This window comes from Bombina bombina, chromosome 6 (genome assembly GCF_027579735.1).
Source record: "Bombina bombina isolate aBomBom1 chromosome 6, aBomBom1.pri, whole genome shotgun sequence".
Taxonomy (NCBI): Eukaryota; Metazoa; Chordata; class Amphibia; order Anura; family Bombinatoridae; genus Bombina; species Bombina bombina.
Window position 1 is genome coordinate 576159484 of NC_069504.1, and position 12469 is coordinate 576171952.

General features: G+C 42.2%; 1 protein-coding gene across 1 annotated transcript in view; it reads right to left on the bottom strand.

Moving 5' to 3' along the window:
- The window catches only part of LOC128663291 (threonine--tRNA ligase 2, cytoplasmic-like), a 411905-nt gene that overhangs the window by 171543 nt on the left and 227893 nt on the right, over positions 1 to 12469 (bottom strand). Inside the window, exon 7 of the mRNA XM_053717549.1 lies at positions 1883 to 1947. Within this exon, the coding sequence (XP_053573524.1) occupies positions 1883 to 1947 (65 nt within the window). The remainder of the gene's footprint in view (positions 1 to 1882; positions 1948 to 12469) is intronic.

Here is a 12469-nt window from a genome sequence, read left to right on the forward strand (position 1 = left end):
CGGGGTCAGCAGATTAGGGGTTAATAACTAATGTAGGTGGCAGCGATGTCGGGGGCGACAGATTGGGGTTAATAAGTATAATGTATGTTGTGGCGATGTCAGAGCAGCTGATTAGGGGTTAATAACTAATGTAGATGGCGGCGATGTCGGATGCGACAGATTAGCGGTTAAAGTGAAGGTAAAGTTACCTCTACTTCTATCAAGCATAGCATTAGGGATGCAAAATAAATCTAAGTTTAATTCATCATTTTTAATATTGTTACCTATAGATAAAGTTATCGGCTTTAGAATGGCTCTTCTTACCATCCACTAATACAACCCGCATATAACATTTTTTTTCCGTTATCGATCATGTGTTTTTATGCTCCAATTGAAATCTCGGCCGTTAGGCGGCCAGCCCTCCGCGTCATCCACCCCTTTAGCCTCTACGCATGCTCTCTTTAAGTACTTTACTGCTTGCTGATGATAAAGCGCGCTCCCATTTTGCGCATGCGTGTTACTTCCAAGTAAGCATCCTTTCATACATCATCTGCTTGCTACGGAGTGCTTGGACACAGAGAGTATTCCTTCAATTCTATGTTACCTTTAGAAGCACAGTTTGAATTAGTGTTTCCCGGTGACCTGTGCAGTGGTTTGCAGCCTCGGCGATTAGCGCATGCGCAGTTAGATACTGTAGTGTGAACGCGCATTTCAGAAACAGAGAGCGGGCGGAACAGCTGAAGTAGTCAGCAAGATAAAAAGACGGAAGTAGTGCTTGGGAGGAGTCATGAGATAAGCGGTAGGGATTTTGACATATAATTTTGTTTGTAAAATATTGAAGTAAGCAGAAAAAAAACTTAGCGACTAGATTAGTGACATATAGATAAATGCTAGGTTATCTTCCATAATGTCAAACGTTACCTTCACTTTAATAAGTGTAATGTAGGTGGCGGCGATGTTAGGGGCAGCAGATTAGGAGTGTTTAGACTCAGGGTTTATGTTAGGGTGTTAGGTTGAAACATAACTATTTCTTTATCCATAGGAATCAATGGGGCTGCGTTACGGAGCTTTACGCTCAATTATTGCAGGTCTTAGGCTTTTTTTTAGCCGGCTCTCCGCATTGATTTCTATGGGGAAATCGTGCACGAGCACATAAAAGGAGCTCACCGCAGCAGGTATTTGGGTGCGGTATGGCGCTCCAAGGAGTTTAACGCTGCAAAATAGCCAGCTAACGCTGGGTTTTTGCAAACCTGTAATACCAGCGCTGTTAAAGGTGAGCGGTGGAAATAACTTGCAAGTTAGCAGCAAGGCAGCCATAACGCAAAACTCGTAATCTGGCCGAATGTCTGTTGTGCAGTTATACTTATGTTTAGTTATAACACTCTATCAGTACATCTGTTATGCAAAAATTACCTACATAGCCCTATTCTACAAAAATACTGCAAAGTAAGCAGATACTAATTGCAATTGCATGTGCTGCCTATATGTTAGCAGTAAATATACCAGTACAGGTATTGTGACAATATTAATTAAGGTGAATTCTTGGGTCTATATTGTTTGAACAATGTTATGCCTAAGAAACAGGTTTAAGGAACATTAACAGAGTATTTTCAAATATATTTATGAGGCAAGATACACAGCTGAGATTAGGAATTCCCTTCAGACAGTAATTTACAAATGAATATCTTTGCTTACAGAAATACTAAAATAGAGCCTGTTTAATTCATCGCCAGCTTGGTAAACTCTACACAGGGTTCTGTTAGACAGTTGAACACTTGATACTGAAACTTTCCATTAAGATGTTATTAAAATTAGAAAATAATTATAACCACATAACATTATTTATTGTGTGCTGTCCATCAGTTCACTATAAATGTGTTACAATAAGTCTTGGAGTAATAACCTGTATACTGTTGTAGTCGGGGTATCAACCTTCTCATTCAAGATCCGGCATTTGAACTTGTTATACTAAAAAGAGCAGAGAAAAATAAATAATTAAACAGGATATTGAATATAAATTACTCCTACAATATATATTTATCTTTAAGAAACACAAATACAACTGCTGCTTGATTAATAAGTAATTCTTAGATATGTACATATTTACCCCTTGTTCTTAAAAGTTCAGGAGATAGACATTTAATTTTACTTTTCTCAAAAAAATATACAAGAAAACTCTATAAAACTAAAATTATCATAAAAGGAAAACTAATATTATGAAGATGTGATAGTGAAAAGGTAATGTAACATTTGAAGAAGTATCTTAAAAATAGTTACATAAATTAGCTTTAGACTTTTCTAACTTTTCTGGGTCGACTCGACCATTTTGCTTTTGGCAAAAAAACTTAAATTATGCTTGCCTGATAATTTTCTTTTCTTCTGACGGGAAGAATCCACAGCTGCATTCATTACTTTTGGGAATTCAGAACCTGGCCACTAGGAGGAGGCAAAGATACCCCCAGCCAAAGGCTTAAATACCTCCCCCACTTCCCTCATCACCCAATCATTAGAGGGAACAAGGAACAGTAGGAGAAATATCAGGGTGAAAAAGGTGCCAGAAAAAACAAAAAATACGGCCGCCCCTTATGATAAAAACACGGGCGGGGAGCTGTGGACTCTTCCCGTCAGAAGAAAAGGAAATTATCAGGCAAGCATAATTTAAGTTTTTCTTCTTAAACGGGAAGTCCACAGCTGCATTCATTACTTTTGGGAAAACAATACCCAAGCTATAGAGGACACTGAATGGAAAATGGGAGGGTACAAAAGGCGGCCTCTTCTGAGGGCACCACAACCTACAACACCCAAAACTCCAGTCAGGTAAAAACTGCTTCACTAAAAGCCAAAGGACAAAAAGAAAAAGGCAGAGATAACTGCCCAACAGTTAAAACCAGCAAGGCCCTAGCTAAAGACCACTCAGATTATTAGATTCGACCGAGCCAAAAGCTTCTGAGGAGACAAAGTCCCACAGGCACACAACCCACAAAATTAAACTCCCCCCCGATCAGAAGGGGAAACATCCACATTCCCCCAGTGGGGAAGAAAGAGACTCGGATAAATAAGTCCGAAAGGACCCTCAGAACCCCAAGGGACAAGGACCAAAGAAAAGGTCATAACTGTCAAGCTGCCTAAATCCTCCCTCAGAGGGGAAGATTAAACAGACAAACATAGGACTAACGTGTCCCTTAAACTTCTGAAGAAGCAACCAGAGAGAATCGATCCCAGAAGTTCCGGAAGGAAACACATAATCGAAAACAAAAAGGCATCCTAACCGGATAAAAGAAAATATATGACAACTCGTAGGTTAACACCCAGGAACAAAACAGGTATACCCGCAGGACCACCCAAACGGAACCCTGATCTTCCAACAAAAAAACTGGGAAAGACCTCAGTCGACACACAGTCAGGAATGCGGAAATGGAAGACCAGAAGCGCGCCCAATCATAAGGCTGCGTCACTACCAAAGGCCTTTATGTTCTAGCCAAGAACCCAGTTAACACTACACATAAGCAGATTGAATCACATAACAAACATGATTAAAAAAAACCCTGTTCAATAATCCCCCTCAGAAGATATTAACCCTTGATTCCAAGATACCAAAGGAGCCTCACTGAGGCCCTATAAATATACTTAATAAGTCCCGCAAGATAGTTCCTTATGGGAAACAAAATGTTACAGTACATTCTGATGAAGTAAAATGAAACGATCTTACCGGAATCTACGCCGTGGAACAGGAACACGGTCCTTCAAGTGTGACGAATAGTAGCAGCCCCTCCGCCATGGACTTGAGAGAAGAAAGCAGGCAGCAAAGTGAAGTTCGACAACACCGATTGCTAGTGGAGCTGTTAATATGAGTTGGGATGGTTTTGCAGAAAGACTCTTACTGCATCTCCGGACTCTAACTTTCATCCAGGCCCTCACTAAGAGACTGATAGGATTACTTAAAGCTCCCATCCCATGTCGAAGAGTAGTACCCTCCCATAAGAGACAAAACAAACTTTTGACACTTCTCTGCCAACCTCCTGGGACGAAAGGCAAAGAATGACTGGGGGATGAGGGAAGTGGGAGGAGTATTTAAGCCTTTGGCTGGGGTGCCTTTGCCTCCTCCTGGTGGCCAGGTTTTTATTTCCCAAAAGTAATGAATGCAGCTGTGGACTCTTTCCATTTAGGAAGAAAACAAGCCGCCTTCCGGAGAAGGGGTAACGGCATTAGGGACACCTGCTTGCGTAGTCAAAGAAGGTTCTAGGGGACGCGCCGCATGGGATATGGGATCCTCAGGGGCGGATGGCTCAGCGGACTCTAAGTTCCCTGTATCGGGAGAAGAGAGCACTCTAGAGCAGCATTCGGACCTTAACTGATGGGCATGGATTACCCGGGCCATTTCATACTCTTCACAAGAAGTACAATCTGAATCAGAGACATCCATCTCCAAACAGTCAGAATCCTCCTTAACTTGGTATATAAAAATTATGGACAGAAAAATAAAAAATGGCACCTTACACCCCAAATGGTTGGGGCACTCACCACCTCCTGAGACCCAGACAGCTAGCGAAACAGACACTCTCCGTCGTCACGCAGTCAGGAATAAGGAAATAGAGCACAGAAGCATGACCATGCCTCGTCACAAGGTGCACCTTGCAGGCCATAGAAGAGCACGCCAAGGCCTACAAGGGCTGCGCAGTCTGACAAGAAAAGGCTGTTATGTTCCGATCTAGCTACGAGCCCAAGTAACACTACACATTAGCAGACAGAATCACATAACAAACATGATTAAAGTCCCCCCTGTTCAATAACCCCCCTCAGGAGATATTAACCCTTGATTCCTTATAAAGATAAAGGAGTCCCACTAAGACCCTAAATTCTTTGTTTACATTACTTTATTCACCTAATCGAAGTAAAATGAAACAATCTTACCTGAATCAACACCGTGAAACAGGAACACGGCCCTTCAAGTGTGACAGATAGTAGCCTCGCATCTGACATGGACTTGAGAGAAGTAAGCAGGCAGCGAAACTCGTCAATGCCGATTGCTAAGGAGCTGTTAACATGAATCAGGATGGTTTTGCAGAAAGACTCTCCCTGCATCTCCGGACTCTAACATTCATCCATGCTCTCACTGAGAGACTGACAGTATTACTTAAAACTCCAATCCCATTTCGAAGAGTACTACCCTCCATAAGAGACTATATAAAAAATCTTCCGACACTTCTCTGCTAACCTCCTGTGACGAAAGGCAAAGAATGACTGGGGGATGAGGGAAGTGGGGGAGGTATTTAAGCCTTTGGCTGGGGTGTCTTTGCCTCCTCCTGGTGGCCAGGTTCTGAATTCCCAAAAGTAATGAATGCAGCTGTGGATTCTTCCCGTCAGAAGAAAAGAAAATTATCAGGCAAGCATAATTTCAGTTTTTTTGCCAAAAGCAAAACGGACGAGTCGACCCAGAAAAGTTAGACAAGTCTAAAGCTAATTTATGTAACTCTTCCCGTTTAAGAAGAAAAGGGCACTATTTGATAACAAGGAGCTAAAAAGTTCACTGCAATTACAATTCATTTTCTTAATACTTTTTAACAGGTTTTCAAAACCATTTTATCGAATTTGACACCTAAAAGCACTTGATTAAAGCCCAGAACTGGCCTTTTTACATATTTACAAGTATAATTCTATTATGTTACACATGTACAAGCTACTCTGAAATTGCCACAGATGACATTCTATAGGTGTATTTGTATACATGGTCTTGATTCCCTAAAGCTTTATTCATTGCTGTTGTATAATTTGTCTGCAGTGGTCAGGACGCAAATTTACATATGTATTTATTACATGATATCCCATACAACAGGACCTGCAGGGAAAGCTAGAAAACTGAAATAAAAACCACAACATCAAGAAATTGCATGTAGAAATTACGTTCTGTAAATATTTGTTTCAGATTTACACCAACGTTGTCGTCATTGTCAATTTTAGTACAGTAGTCCTCGAATTCTATTTAAAAACAGAATTTATGCTTACCTGATAAATTACTTTCTCCAACGGTGTGTCCGGTCCACGGCGTCATCCTTACTTGTGGGAATATCTCTTCCCCAACAGGAAATGGCAAAGAGTCCCAGCAAAGCTGGCCATATAGTCCCTCCTAGGCTCCGCCCACCCCAGTCATTCGACCGACGGACAGGAGGAAATATATAGGAGAAACCATATGGTACCGTGGTGACTGTAGTTAAAGAAAATAATTCATCAGACCTGATTAAAAAACCAGGGCGGGCCGTGGACCGGACACACCGTTGGAGAAAGTAATTTATCAGGTAAGCATAAATTCTGTTTTCTCCAACATTGGTGTGTCCGGTCCACGGCGTCATCCTTACTTGTGGGAACCAATACCAAAGCTTTAGGACACGGATGAAGGGAGGGAGCAAATCAGGTTACCTAAACGGAAGGCACCACGGCTTGCAAAACCTTTCTCCCAAAAATAGCCTCCGAAGAAGCAAAAGTATCAAATTTGTAAAATTTGGCAAAAGTGTGCAGTGAAGACCAAGTCGCTGCCTTACATATCTGGTCAACAGAAGCCTCGTTCTTGAAGGCCCATGTGGAAGCCACAGCCCTAGTGGAGTGAGCTGTGATTCTTTCAGGAGGCTGCCGTCCGGCAGTCTCATAAGCCAATCGGATGATGCTTTTAAGCCAAAAGGAAAGAGAGGTAGAAGTCGCTTTTTGACCTCTCCTTTTACCAGAATAGACAACAAACAAAGAAGATGTTTGTCTGAAATCTTTTGTAGCCTCTAAATAGAATTTTAGAGCACGGACTACGTCCAAATTGTGTAACAGACGTTCCTTCTTTGAAACTGGATTCGGACATAAAGAAGGTACAACTATCTCCTGGTTAATATTCTTGTTAGAAACAACCTTTGGAAGAAAACCAGGCTTAGTACGCAAAACCACCTTATCTGCATGGAACACCAGATAGGGCGGAGAACACTGCAGAGCAGATAACTCTGAAACTCTTCTAGCAGAAGAAATAGCAACCAAAAACAAAACTTTCCAAGATAGTAACTTAATACCTATGGAATGTAAAGGCTCAAACGGAACCCCTTGAAGAACTGAAAGAACTAGATTTAGACTCCAGGGAGAAGTCAAAGGTCTGTAAACAGGCTTGATCCTAACCAGAGCCTGAACAAATGCTTAAACATCTGGCACAGCTGCCAGTCTTTTGTGTAGTAAGACAGATAAAGCAGAGATCTGTCCCTTTAGAGAACTTGCAGATAATCCTTTCTCCAAACCTTCTTGTAGAAAGGAGAGAATCTTAGGAATTTTTATCTTATTCCATGGGAATCCTTTGGATTCACACCAACAGATATATCTTTTCCATATTTTATGGTAAATCTTTCTAGTTACCGGTTTTCTGGCCTGAACCAGAGTATCTATCACAGAATCTGAAAACCCACGCTTTGATAGAATCAAGCGTTCAATCTCCAAGCCGTCAGCTGGAGGGAGACCAGATTTGGATGTTCGAATGGACCCTGAACAAGAAGGTCCTGTCTCAAAGGTAGCTTCCATGGTGGAACCGATGACATATTCACCAGGTCTGCATACCAAGTCCTGCGTGGCCACGCAGGAGCTATCAAGATCACCGAGGCCCTCTCCTGTTTGATCCTGGCTACCAGCCTGGGAATGAGAGGAAACTGTGGAAATACATAAGCTAGGTTGAAGGTCCAAGGCGCTACTAGTGCATCTACTAGAGTCGCCTTGGGATCCCTGGATCTGGACCCGTAGCAAGGAACCTTGAAGTTCTGACGAGACGCCATCAGATCCATGTCTGGAATGCCCCATAATTGAGTTAGTTGGGCAAAGATCTCCGGGTGGAGTTCCCACTCCCCCGGATGGAATGTCTGAAGACTCAGATAATCCGCTTCCCAGTTTTCCACACCTGGGATGTGGATCGCAGATAGGTGGCAGGAGTGATCCTCCGCCCATTGAATTATTTTGGTCACTTCTTTCATCGCCAGGGAACTCCTTGTTCCCCCCTGATGATTGATATACGCAACAGTCGTCATGTTGTCTGATTGGAATCTTATGAATCTGGCCTTTGCTAGCTGAGGCCAAGCCCTGAGAGCATTGAAGATCGCTCTTAGTTCCAGAATGTTTATCGGGAGAAGAGACTCTTCCCGAGACCATAGTCCCTGAGCTTTCAGGGATTCCCAGACCGCACCCCAGCCCACTAGACTGGCGTCGGTCGTGACAATGACCCACTCTGGTCTGCGGAAGCTCATTCCCTGGGATAGATGGTCCAGGGTCAGCCACCAACGGAGTGAATCTCTGGTCTTCTGATCTACTTGAATCATTGGAGACAAGTCTGTATAGTCCCCATTCCAGTGTTTGAGCATGCACAGTTGTAATGGTCTTAGATGAATTCATGCAAAAGGAACTATGTCCATTGCTGCAACCATCAACCCTACTACTTCCATGCACTGCGCTATGGAAGGACGTGGAACAGAATGAAGAACTTGACAAGCGCTTAGAAGTTTTGACTTTCTGACCTCTGTCAGAAAAATCCTCATTTCTAAGGAATCTATTATTGTTCCCAAGAAGGGAACTCTTGTTGACGGAGACAGAGAACTTTTTTCTATGTTCACCTTCCATCCGTGTGATCTGAGAAAGGCCAGAACGATGTCTGTATGAGCCTTTGCTTTTGACAGGGACGACGCTTGTATTAGAATGTCGTCCAAGTAAGGTACTACTGCAATGCCCCTCGGTCTTAGAACCGCTAGAAGGGACCCTAGTACCTTTGTGAAAATCCTTGGAGCAGTGGCTAACCCGAATGGGAGGGCCACAAACTGGTAATGTTTGTCCAGAAAGGCGAACCTTAGGAACTGATGATGTTCTTTGTGGATAGGAATATGTAGGTACGCATCCTTTAGATCCACGGTAGTCATAAATTGACCTTCCTGGATAGTGGGTGGAATCGTTCGAATGGTTTCCATCTTGAACGATGGTACCCTGAGAAATTTGTTTAGGATCTTCAAGTCCAAAATTGGTCTGAAAGTTCCCTCTTTTTTGGGAACTACAAACAGATTTGAATAAAATCCCATTCCTTGTTCCTTTAGTGGAACTGGGTGTATCACTCCCATCTTTAACAGGTCTTCTACACAATGTAAGAACGCCTGTCTCTTTATTTGGTTTAAGGATAAGTGAGACATGTGGAACCTTCCCCTTGGGGGTAGTTCCCTGAATTCCAGAAGATAACCCTGAGAAACTATTTCTAGTGCCCAGGGATCCTGAACATCTCTTGCCCAAGCCTGAGCAAAGAGAGAGAGTCTGCCCCCTACTAGATCCGGTCCCGGATCGGGGGCTACTCCTTCATGCTGTTTTGTTAGCAGCAGCAGGCTTCTTGGCCTGCTTACCCTTGTTCCAGCCTTGCATCGGTTTCCAGGCTGGTTTGGGTTGCGAGGCATTACCCTCTTGCTTAGAGGATGCAGAATTAGAGGCCGGTCCGTTCCTGAAATTGCGAAAGGAACGAAAATTAGACTTATTCTTGGCCTTGAAAGGCCTATCTTGTGGAAGGGCGTGGCCCTTTCCCCCAGTGATGTCTGAGATAATCTCTTTCAATTCTGGTCCAAATAGAGTTTTACCTTTGAAAGGGATGTTAAGCAATTTTGTCTTGGATGACACATCCGCTGACCAAGACTTTAGCCAAAGCGCTCTGCGCGCCACAATTGCAAACCCTGAATTTTTCGCCGCTAATCTAGCTAATTGCAAAGCGGCATCTAAAATAAAAGAGTTAGCCAACTTAAGTGCGTGAACTCTGTCCATAACCTCCTCATATGGAGTCTCCCTACTGAGCGACTTTTCTAGTTCCTCGAACCAGAACCACGCTGCTGTAGTGACAGGAACAATGCACGAAATGGGTTGTAGAAGGTAACCTTGCTGTACAAAAATCTTTTTAAGCAAACCCTCCAATTTTTTATCCATAGGATCTTTGAAAGCACAACTATCCTCGATAGGAATAGTAGTGCGCTTGTTTAGAGTAGAAACTGCCCCCTCGACCTTAGGGACTGTCTGCCATAAGTCCTTTCTGGGGTCGACCATAGGAAATAATTTCTTAAATATGGGGGGGGAACAAAAGGTATGCCGGGCTTTTCCCACTCCTTATTCACTATGTCCACCACCCGCTTGGGTATAGGAAAAGCGTTGGGGTGCACCGGAACCTCTAGGAACTTGTCCATCTTGCATAATTTCTCTGGAATGACCAAGTTGTCACAATCATCCAGAGTAGATAACACCTCCTTAAGCAGTGCGCGGAGATGTTCTAATTTAAATTTAAATGTCACAACATCAGGTTCAGCTTGTTGAGAAATTTTTCCTGAATCTGAAATTTCCCCATCTGACAAAACCTCCCTCATGGCCACTTCAGATTGGTGTGAGGGTATGACAGAACAATTATCATCAGCGCCCTCCTGCTCTTCAGTGTTTAAAACAGAGCAATCGCGCTTTCTCTGATATGTAGGCATTTTGGATGAAATATTTTCTATGGAGTTATCCATTACAGCCGTCAATTGTTGCATGGTAATAAGCATTGGCGCGCTAGATGTACTAGGGGCCTCCTGCGTGGGCAAAACTGGTGTAGACACAGTAGGAGATGATGTAGTATCATGTTTACTCCCCTCATCTGAGGAATCATCTTGGGCAATTTCATTATCTGTGGCAGTACTGTCCTTACTTTGTTTGGACGCTATGGCACAATTATCACACAAATTTAAATGGGGAGACACATTGGCTTTCATACATATAGAACATAGCTTATCCGAAGGCACAGACATGTTAAACAGGCTTAAACTTGTCAATAAAGCACAAAAAACGTTTTAAAACAAAACCGTTACTGTCTCTTTAAATTTTAAACAGAAAACACTTTATTACTGAATATGGGAAAAAGTATGAAGGAATTGTTCAAAAATTACCAAACACCACAGTGTCTTAAAGCATTAAGAGTATTGCACACCAATTTTCAGAGCTTTAATCCTTAAAATAACGGAAACGGAGCCGTTTACAAATTTAACCCCTATACAGTCCCAGCTATAGCCTTTGCTGTGACCTAACCAAGCCCAGAGGGGAATACGATACCAAATGACGCCTTCTAGAAACTTTTCCAGCTACTTTCAGATCCTCACACATGCATCTGCATGTCTTGCTCTCAAAAAACAACTGCGCAGTAATGGCGCGAAAATGAGGCTCAGCCTACAACTGGGAAGGCCCTCCCTGACTGGAAAAGGTGTCTAACATAGTGCCTGCCGTTAAAAAACGTTCCCCAAGTTTATAAATGAGAATTATCAGCATAAACATGTATAAAATGCCCAAATAAAGCAATCGATTTAGCCCATAAAAGTGTCTACCAGTTTTATAGCCCATATTAAGCCCTTTATTCTGTTTGCTTGACTAAGAAAATGGCTTACCGGTCCCCATGAGGGGAAATGACAGCCTTCCAGCATTACATGGTCTTGTTAGAAATATGGCTAGTCATACCTTAAGCAGAAAAGTCTGCTAACTGTTTCCCCCAACTGAAGTTACTTCATCTCAACAGTCCTATGTGGAAACAGCAATCGATTTTAGTTACTGTCTGCTAAAATCATCTTCCTCTCACAAACAGAAATCTTCATCCTTTTCTGTTTCAGAGTAAATAGTACATACCAGCACTATTTTAAAATAACAAACACTTGATAGAAGAATAAAAAACTACATTTAAACACCAAAAAACTCTTAACCATCTCCGTGGAGATGTTGCCTGTGCAACGGCAAAGAGAATGACTGGGGTGGGCGGAGCCTAGGAGGGACTATATGGCCAGCTTTGCTGGGACTCTTTGCCATTTCCTGTTGGGGAAGAGATATTCCCACAAGTAAGGATGACGCCGTGGACCGGACACACCAATGTTGGAGAAATGGAACCTCATTCACCTTTAACCCTTCTTCTTAGTTTGCAACCAAGATGATGATTTATGTTTTTAAATTAGAAGGCACAACAATTTAAATAAAAAAATGCAACCTATAATATCCAGAACCTTGTGTCATAATCTACTTACAGTAATACAAATTGTTTAAAGACAAAACCGGTTAACGACAGTGTGGTTTTCCAGTTTTGGCTATATTTTTACAAATATATTATTGCAATAGAGGAATCCTAGTCACTTAGTGCTTTCACTCTTTACAGTGCGAAAACTGTATATCTTGCCAATTGGAACTCTGTGTTCAATCAATATATAGAAATCATAAAAACAAATATTTTTAAAACAGGTTTTAAGGTCAGCCTAGAGCACAGAGAATAGGTACTGCAGCAAGAGTTGGACCTATTAGTTAACTTGATTTTAATAATCTGAAAGAATGTATCTGTAAATGGCATTTATACAGTACCATTTACATCTATGAGTACTTGAGCACGATGAAACAGAATATTGCTTGCAAGATATACTGCATAACAGACCTGTTTAACACTTACTACAAAGTCGATATTCATGTTTAA